Source organism: Gymnoscopelus microlampas, assembly GCF_963454915.1.
Source record: "Gymnoscopelus microlampas genome assembly, chromosome: 24".
Classification (NCBI taxonomy): domain Eukaryota; kingdom Metazoa; phylum Chordata; class Actinopteri; order Myctophiformes; family Myctophidae; genus Gymnoscopelus; species Gymnoscopelus microlampas.
This window is the reverse complement of record NC_139961.1, coordinates 36,384,174-36,394,173: the sequence shown is the minus strand read 5'-3', so window position 1 is coordinate 36,394,173 and position 10,000 is coordinate 36,384,174. Positions and strand designations below refer to the sequence as shown.

The window sequence follows — 10,000 nt, the reverse complement described above, 5'->3', positions numbered from 1 at the left end:
TGTGGTTGGGAGAACTATTGACTGTTGTTCACGTAATGATTCGTGCGCGCGCTTGTGTGTGTGTGTGTGTGTGTGTGTGTGTGTGTGCATGCAAATGAGCATGCACATGTTTTCCTGCAGAAAGATGATTACATTATTTCTGTGCACACACCACCACGTTAAGTAACTAAGTACATTTATTTAAGTATTTTGAGGTATTTGTACTTTACTTGAGACTACATCTCAGAGGCAAACATTGTACTTTTACTCCACTACAATTATTTGAAAACTTTAGTTACTAGTTACTTTGTAGATTTTGATTATTATTACAAAACATACATTACCCACTTCAGCCCTATATACATTTCAGACGTTTGAAAATAGCCAATCTACCAGCTTGCGATGCGACGCATTGTGAGCTTGTAGATCTGCTATTTTCAAAAGATTTCGATACATTTTGAAAACTTGTGAAATGGGACATTCTGCATTAATGAGTACTTTCTACTTTTGGTACTGAAAAGTACATTTTGATACCAATACTTTCGTACTTTTACACTCGAGCACATTTTTCAATTCCGGACTTTTTTACTTACAGAGTAACAGAGTATTTCTACATTGCATTGTGTGTGTGTGTGTGTGTGTGTGTGTGTGTGTGTGTGTGTGTGTGTGTGTGTGTGTGTGTGTGTGTGTGTGTGTGTGTGTGTGTGTGTGTGTGTGTGTGTGTGTGTGTGTGTGTGTGTGTGTGTGTGTGTGTGTGTGTGTGTGTGCGCGCGTGTTGTGCGTGCGGTGTGACTGCGCTCAGGGCTTTGGGGTTTTTGGGTGCTGACAGGCTGTGTTTGGCGGAGCATGCAGCCGGCTGCAGCCCCAGAGACCAAAATACAGTAGTATTCCACTTGTCATCAGCAAAACGCAACTGTCACCGGTTAAAGGGGGAAAGTCTCTCTAATCCGGGGTTTGCGCTGATGGCCACTTGACAGCTCCACAGCAACTACACAACAATGTGATAATAACAACATACGGGCAGTGGTGGAAAAAGTACTTGAATGTTTTACTTAAGTAAAAGTATCAATACTGCAATGTAAAAGTACTCTGTTACAAGTAAAAGTTCAGGATTCAAAATTTACTTGAGTAAAAGTACGAAAGTATTGGTATCAAAATGTACTTAAAGTACCAAAAGTAAAAGTACTAAATGTTTGAAAATAGCAGATCTACAAGCTCACAACGCGATGCGACGCGCTGTGAGCTTGTAGATCGGCTATTTTCAAATAGCCTACTGTAGCTATAAAAGAGGGCTAAAGTGGTTAATGTATGTTTTATAATATCATAATGTATATCTGAAAAGTAACTAGTAAATAAAGTTTTTAAATAATTGTAGTGGAGTAAAAGTACAATATTTGCCTCTGAGATGTAGTGGAGTACAAGTAAAAGTATTGGAAATTGGAAATACTCAAGTAAAGTACAAATACCTCAAAATTGTACTTAAGTAAATGTACTTAGTTACTTTCCACCACTGCATACCGGTATATGTGTCTGTTTTGTGATTTTTTTTTTCTCTCCCTCCCCAAAAAAACGGTTCACTCTACTTGACAGTTGCAGAGGGTAGAGAATCCATGAATAGAATTTGTAATAGAAAGAAAGTTTTTTATTTTTATTTTTTAACTATTCTACAGATATGGTCTTTTTCATCTGGCTGTTTTATGGGATTGTCGACTTCAAATCAAATCAAACTTTATCTGTATAGCACATTTACAACAGCCCAAAGCCGACCAAAGTGCTGAACATGGTTAAAACAAGGTAATTCAAACATAAAGAAGCATCAACAAATCACATCAACAGGACTTGTTCTTTGTCCTGACCCTTTTCTGTTTGAGTATCTTGATTGATTTGAGCACTTTGACGCGCTTACACGCAGGCACGCACGCGCGCACGCACACGCACACACGCACGCACGCACGCACGCACGCACGCACGCACGCACGCACGCACGCACGCACGCACGCACGCACGCACGCACGCACGCACACACACACACACACACACACACACACACACACACACACACACACACACACACACACACACACACACACACACACACACACACACACACACACACACACACACACACAGCACCAGAAATAGCCTGCAACTTTTTTTTGTCTTTGTATCTCCGTTTCCGTTTCTTAGGTGCTGCGGGGGCAGGTCCTCCAGAAAACGTGTTTTAGTATGCATATATATTTGGTATATTTCACACATTGTCAAATCTGAAGATTTAACGTTGCCATTTGTATACTGTAGACTTGGGTGGGAAAAAGGGGGACGCAGTGCATCATGTTTTCAGCAGCCTCTGCATCGACAATTCATCAGCATCAGGGGATCGAGAAAGAGTAGAATTATCAAGGATTGGCTTGTTTTTATCTCCTTGTCCCCCGGCCCCCCCTCACTGTCTCTCTCTCTCTCTCTCTCTCTCTCTCTCTCTCTCTCTCTCGCTCTCGCTCTCGCTCTCTCGCTCTCTCGCTCTCTTATCTCTCTCTGTCTCTCTTCTTTCCTTCTCTTTTGGATGAATCATTGACTGGCGGCGTCCGTTAAACAGGATTGAGAGAGGCTCTTCATTATCACACACACCTGAGGAATTCAGGGCCCGGGTGGGAAGTGGGCGGGGCTTGGCGACCAGGTGGGAGGGGTCAAAACAACACTCAGGGCACGCTGTGATCCGGAGGCAGAGAGACCAACTCACAAGCAGTGGTGTAAAGTAACTAAGTACATTTACTCAAGTAGTATACTTAAGTACAATGTGTAAGTACTTTTACTTTACTGGAGTATTTCCAATTTTCAGTACTTTTACTTCTACTCCACTACATCTCAGAGGCAAATATTGTACTTTTACTCCACTACAATTATTTGAAAACTTTAGTTACTTTGCAGATATAAGTTATTACATTATAAAACATACATTAACCACTTTAGCCCTATTTTATACATTGGCTATTTGAAAATAGCCGATCTACAAGCTCACAACGCGTCGCCATGCGACGCGTTGTGAGCTTGTAGCTTGTAGTTGTTGTGAGCTTGTAGATCTGCTACTTTCAAACATTTTAGTACTTTTACTTATGGTACTTTAAGTACATTTTGATACCAATACTTTTGTACTTTTACTCAAGTACATTTTGAATTCCGGACTTTTACTTGTAACGGAGTACTTCTATATTGCAGTATTGATACTTTTACTTAAGTAAAATATCTGAGTACTTTTTCCACCACTGCTCACAAGACAACGTTTCTCATCTGGCGGCTCGAGTCTCGAAACGTGGTACGGGAAGGCCTTTGTCACATCATTGGTCGGTCGCGGGGAAGAGAGACTCTAATGTTAACGGTTAGGGTTATGGTGCGTTGGTGCAAATGGTGCATTTATATAGCGCTTTTTATCCAAAGCGCTTTACATGGATTGTGCATTACATTAAAGGACAGCTTTTTTTTTTTACAACCAAGGTTTATGTTTTAGATTGTAATTAAAGTAAATAAAAGATGAGTCTTACATTTTTTTTTTTACTGCTTTCTATAGTTTTAGCAATTTTCGCGATCTTTTTTTACAGTGGGTGGGGGCATTCTGTCAGGTGGCTAAATATGTCTTTTTTTACACAATAACCCTGTGTTTTCTTTATTATTATTTACAGTAGCTCTTCTAACTCACATCTGGCCATCAAAGACCACAGGACCTTTTTTATTGTGTAAAAAAGGCATATTTTTCCACCGGACAGAATGCCCCCGCCCACTGTAAAAAAAAGATCGCGAAAATTGCTAAAACTATAGAAAGCAGTAAATGAAAAAAAAAATAACATTCATCTTTTATTTACTTTCATTACAAGCTAAAATATAAACCTTGGTTGTAAAAAAAACAAAGTTGTCCTTTAACCCATTCACACACACACACATGGCGGAGGAAACCATGCAAGGCACCAACCTGCTCATCATCAGCAATTAGGGGTTCAGCGTCTTTGCTCAAGGACACTTCGACACTAACTCTGGGGGAGCCCGGGATCGAACTGCGGAACCTTCCGGTTTCCCATCCGGCCACTCTACGATAACCTCTGAGTCATAGTGTCAGGGGATTTGTCCGAGTACCCGTTGAACCCGTTGAACCCGTCTGCCTGTGTCCCTTCTGTGGCCATATATGGAGATCCCTGATGTCATCAGTATTTGCCAATGTATTGGCATGCCCATATATGGGCATATCGGTCGGTTCGGCGGTTCTGGACAACCGCATTATCCGAACTACTCGAGGGCGGGCACCGCACTCCCTTGAGTCCTTGCGAGTGAGTTTGTAAGTCGGTCGATATATACCCCATATATGCACGTGACCATATATGGGCATAACCGGTCGGTTCTGTCGCTCTGGACAACCGTATCTCCATATATGCCTATATATGGTTGTATCGGGGGTTTTTTTGGGGCCCCCTATAAGTGAGTTTTGGACACTGACGTTGGCGTATCAGGTTTGTTAATGCCTATGTTTATGTGGCATAAACAAATGCCACATGGTTCGCCTGCCGGCCTACCGCCCTCCCATCAGCCAATGTTAATATAGGATAGGATATGTCATAGATACATCATACAGGATTGATCAGAGTATCAGTGTCTTGCCCAAATATGAAGTTCCACTGCACTGGCGTCATCGATATCACCTAACCCAAATAAAACCCAAAACGAATCCTAATTAGTCTGTAGTGGTGGTCGGTGTGAATAGCTTAACTATTCAATTATCTTGGTAGTTTAGCTAGCTTGAATAGTGCAGCTGGTAGTGTTTTATATGTGTGTCATTTTATCCATCAAGGCAAGGCAGACATAGAGCTTGGCTAGTTAACCAGGCCAGAGGGAAAGTCCACTTTGGGTGTTTGTTTGTCCCCTAAAAACAACAACAATAACAACAACAGCTTCATCTAGTTGAGACACAATGGAGTCTAGGAAGAAAGTACTGTTTAAAGTCATCATCCTTGGAGACTCTGCGGTTGGAAAGACCTCCCTGATGAACCAGTATGTGAGAAAACGGTTCAGTAACCAGTACAAAGCCACCATAGGCGCGGATTTCTTGACAAAAGACGTCATGGTGGACGACAGACTCGTCACAATGCAGATCTGGGACACAGCCGGACAGGAGAGGTTCCAGTCCTTGGGTTTGGCGTTCTACCGCGGAGCGGACTGCTGTGTGCTGGCGTTTGACGTGACGGCACCCAAAACCTTCAAGACCCTGGAGAGCTGGATGGACGAATTCCTCATTCAGGCTAGCCTGCGGGACCCAGAGAACTTCCCTTTTGTGGTACTGGGCAACAAGACTGACCTGGAGAGCAGAATGGTGACTACCAAACGAGCGCAAGCCTGGTGCCAGAGCAAGAACAACATCCCCTACTTCGAAACCAGTGCCAAGGAGGCGCTCAATGTGGAGCAGGCCTTCCAGGCTATTGCACGCACCGCTCTTAAACAGGTCGCTGAGGAGGAGCTGTACTGTGAGTTCCCTGAGCCAATCAAGCTGGACAGGAGCATGCGGAAAACAGCAGAAAAATGCAGCTGTTGAGAGCACACACTGTTCCAGTGTTGATTTCGTCAATTAAAACTGTAACGAAAAATGTCTGTTGACTACCTTTTTTCACTTACTAAAACAAAAACAAAAAACTAAGCTATGATGACTAAAACTATGACTAAATATACTGACAATTTCGAACTGAGACAAGTCATCATGGGTGCGCACGGGTGTCACAATCTTTTGTCCATTAAATCAACTGTAGATTTAGTCGATGATGATCTGTTCTCCATCTCATTTTGGAGACAATAAAACACAATTATAGCTAAATAAACAATAATAATAATAACTAGAAAAAGTGCTCCTCGGAGCACAACTCTCCGCTGTTGGGAATGTTGGGAATGTTCTATCTGTATAAGTGTCCTATCCGTCCTGTCTGTATAAGTGTCCTATCCCTCCTGTCTGTATAAGTGTCCTATCCGTCCTGTCTATGTAAGTGTCCTATCCGTCCTGTCTGTGTAAGTGTCCTATCCGTCCTGTCTGTGTAAGTGTCCTATCCAATTGTTACAGTATCCGCCATTTCTCAACCATTTCGTGATTGTTCCTGTCTTACCTCACTCTTACCAGACTTGTGTTGGGAATGTTGGGAATGTTCTAATTCTTATGTTCTAACTGTCCTATCCATCCTGTCTGTATAAGTGTCCGATCCGTCCTGTCTGTATAAGTGTCCTATCCGTCTGTATAAGTGTCCTATCCGTCTTGTCTGTATAAGTGTCCTATCCGTCCTGTCTATGTAAGTGTCCTATCCCTCCTGTCTGTATAAGTGTCCTGTCTGTATACTGTAAGTGTCCTATCCGTCCTGTCTGTATACTGTAAGTGTCCTATCCGTCCTGTCTGTGTAAGTGTTCTATCCGTCCTGTCTGTATAAGTGTCCTATCCGTCCTGTCTGTATAAGTGTCCTATCCGTCCTGTCTGTATAAGTGTCCTATCCGTCCTGTCTGTGTACTGTAAGTGTCCTATCCGTCTGTGTAAGTGTCATATCCCTCCTGTCTATATAAGTGTCCTATCTGTCCTATCTGCCAATTATGTATCAGCCATGCAGCCATTTCGTGATGGTTCCTGTCTTACCTCACTTTGACAGTGGCAAAGACACTGTCAAAGTGATGCCATGTATTTATACAGTATTTCACCGTATTGTCACGTGTCACGTGAGGCTTGACCAATCGGTGTGTCATATTTAGAAAGTGAAAACAATACTCTCCTGCGGAGAGTAATAATAATAAAAATGTAGTTCAACTAGAAGTTCGGGCCGCTACGCGGCCCGAACGTCTAGCGTGACGCGTCGTTCACTTTGCAGTGCCACCTTACAGGCACCTCACAGTGTGAGAGAGAGTTTTGTGCTCTCCTAAATCCACGGCAGGCTTTGAAAGTACCCACTTCAGAAAGAGGTGACGTGCATCACCTCTCCAATGACCAAAACCCACTATGGAAGCCGACGACCGTCTCATCGTGATGTCAGATTACGTCACACTGGCGTGATGTCAGATTACGTCACACTGGCTACATACATACTGACAACCGACATGGCGCAGGATTCAAATTGTATATATAGATAGATAGATGGTGTCAGATTAGGCTGAAGCCATGCCCAAATATGGAGTCATACATCATAGATAAGTCATAATGACACTTTTTCGACAAATCAGCTTTAGAGAGTTTGGGGATCTCCATATATGGGCGAGTGTTTCAACCGTCAGTTTTGGGAGAGTTTGGGGATCTGCATGTATTGGCATAAAAGGGACACCAACACGCAAAGCAGATCCCTGCACTCCTCTAGGGACGCTCTCTAGACCCGCCACACTTTCTAGGTAGATTTATTCTCAAACCGTGGCATGCTGTAGCTGCTCCTCTGCCATATTTCACCCAGAAGCTTTGTTCAGACTTCAAAAAGTCTGTCACCTTCAGGACTAGCTGGGTATATTCATATATACGGGTATATTGAGGGTTCAACCTTCCATTGGGCACGTCATGGCTAGCATACGTCTTGCATCCCGGCTCCTCTCCAAAAGGATACTATACTCCAAAACTAAAACAGTCCCTGTTGCTGCTGCTCAGGGTTCCAAGAACTTTCATTTCTCCATCTACGGCAAGAAGAACGGCAAAGTGTCGGATGATATCTCCACCCAGTACCCAGCCGTGGACCACGAGTTTGATGCTGTGGTGGTGGGTGCCGGAGGAGCAGGACTCAGAGCCGCTTTAGGCTTGTCGGAGGCCGGGTTCAACACGGCATGCGTCACCAAGCTGTTCCCCACCAGATCTCACACGGTCGCCGCACAGGGAGGGATCAACGCTGCTCTGGGGAACATGGAGGGAGACGACTGGAGGTGGCACTTCTACGACACCGTGAAGGGATCCGATTGGCTGGGAGACCAGGACGCCATCCACCACATGACCGAGCAGGCCCCGGCAGCCGTGGTGGAGCTGGAGAACTTTGGAATGCCGTTCAGCCGCACGGAAGATGGCAAGATCTACCAGAGAGCGTTTGGAGGCCAGAGTTTGAAGTACGGAAAGGGAGGCCAGGCACATCGCTGCTGCTGTGTGGCCGACAGGACGGGACACTCCATGCTGCACACTCTGTATGGACGGTCACTTCGTTACGACACCAGCTTCTTCGTGGAGTATTTCGCTCTCGATCTGCTGATGGAAGACGGGGAGTGTAAAGGTGTGATCGCTCTCTGCCTGGAGGACGGCTCTATCCACCGCTTCAGAGCCAAGAACACCATCATTGCCACCGGGGGCTACGGGCGCGCCTATTTCAGCTGCACGTCGGCCCACACCTGTACGGGAGACGGCAACGCCATGGTGACGAGAGCCGGTCTGCCCTGCCAGGATTTGGAGTTCGTACAGTTCCACCCCACGGGTATCTACGGCGCCGGCTGCCTGATTACGGAGGGTTGCCGTGGCGAGGGGGGAATCCTGGTGAACAGCGAGGGAGAGCGATTCATGGAGCGGTACGCCCCCAACGCCAAAGACCTGGCCTCCAGAGATGTCGTGTCCCGCTCCATAACCATCGAGATAAGAGAGGGAAGAGGCGTCGGCCCGCAAAAGGACCACGTGTACCTCCAGCTGCACCACCTTCCTCCCGAGCAGCTGGCCACCAGACTGCCCGGCATCTCGGAGACCGCCATGATCTTCGCCGGAGTGGACGTCACAAAGGAGCCCATCCCGGTGCTGCCTACCGTCCATTATAACATGGGAGGGATACCCACCAACTACAAGGGACAGGCGATCACCCACGTCGACGGAGAAGACAAGGTGGTGCCGGGCCTGTACGCCTGCGGAGAGGCGGCGTCCGCCAGCGTCCACGGGGCCAACCGGCTGGGCGCCAACTCCCTGCTGGACCTGGTGGTGTTCGGCAGGGCTTGCGCCGTCGCCATCGCCGAGCAGGACGAACCAGGAGAGAAGCTATCCCGTCTGAAGCCCGGTGCGGGAGAGGAATCCGTGGCCAATTTGGATTGGCTGAGGTATGCCAACGGAGGCCTGAGAACCTCCGAGATCAGACTCGACATGCAGAAGACCATGCAGAGCCACGCCGCGGTCTTCCGCACCGGCTCCGTTCTGAAGGAGGGATGCGACAAGATGCACGCCATATACCGGTCCTTGGAGCACGTCAAGACCTTCGACAGAGGCTTGGTGTGGAACACGGATCTGGTGGAAACGCTGGAACTTCAGAACCTCGTGTTGAACGCCGTTCAGACCGTCCACTCGGCGGAGCGGCGACAGGAGAGCCGGGGGGCTCACGCCAGAGAGGACTTCAAAGACCGCGTCGACGAGTACGATTACTCCAAACCCCTCCGAGGCCAGGAGAAGAAGCCCTTGGAGAAGCACTGGAGGAAGCACACGCTGTCCCGTGTCGACCCCGAGACTGGAAAGGTGACTTTGGAATACCGCCCTGTGATCGATGCTTCTCTTAATGAACAGGATTGTGCCCACATCCCCCCTGCCATCCGCTCTTATTAAGAAGACCACCTCTCATCTCCTTGCCACACATCAACCCGCTGCCCCTTTTACTGTCAGTTAAGTCTGTGCTTCTCTTACAACAGTGGTTCTCAAACTTTTTCATGTCAAGGACCCCCAAATTGACACTTATTAGCCTGCGGACCCCCATTTGAAAAGATATGCCACGGACCCCCCATAAGAGATGATTTTTTACAGCTCTAGCAGTCAATTCTCAACCGTTTTAATTGAAGGACCCCCAGTTTGGCATGCATAAGGCTACGGACCCCTATTTTATGGCATTTCTGTCTCTGGGACCCCAATTCATATCGTAAAATCAATGTTCATTTAACTCTGAGAGTGTACAAATGGGACAAAATGGACCCGTTAGGGTGTGTGTGTGTGTGTGTGTGTGTGTGTGTGTGTGTCCATGTCCTTTGGGGTGTATGGGTGGTGGGGCGCTCTGCTGTAATTGAGCACCAGGGCCCTTCAAGCCCCCTCAGTAATCAC

The 10,000-nt window shown here is 46.5% G+C and overlaps 3 protein-coding genes across 5 annotated transcripts in view; all 3 read left to right on the top strand.

Annotated features, from left to right (window-relative positions):
- Positions 1–10,000, top strand: part of nhej1 (nonhomologous end-joining factor 1) — a 44,531-nt gene that overhangs the window by 17,681 nt on the left and 16,850 nt on the right. The gene's annotated exons all lie outside the window — the stretch shown is intronic.
- LOC311040867 (ras-related protein rab7-like) lies at positions 4,931–5,548 on the top strand (the record flags this gene model as incomplete). The annotated part of the gene is made up of 1 exon (XM_084051238.1): positions 4,931–5,548. The coding sequence occupies one exon, from the start codon at positions 4,931–4,933 to the stop codon at positions 5,546–5,548; it is 618 nt and encodes a 205-aa protein (XP_083907364.1).
- Positions 7,523–9,514, top strand: LOC311040851 (succinate dehydrogenase [ubiquinone] flavoprotein subunit, mitochondrial-like; the record flags this gene model as incomplete). The annotated part of the gene is made up of 1 exon (XM_084051221.1): positions 7,523–9,514. The coding sequence occupies one exon, from the start codon at positions 7,523–7,525 to the stop codon at positions 9,512–9,514; it is 1,992 nt and encodes a 663-aa protein (XP_083907347.1).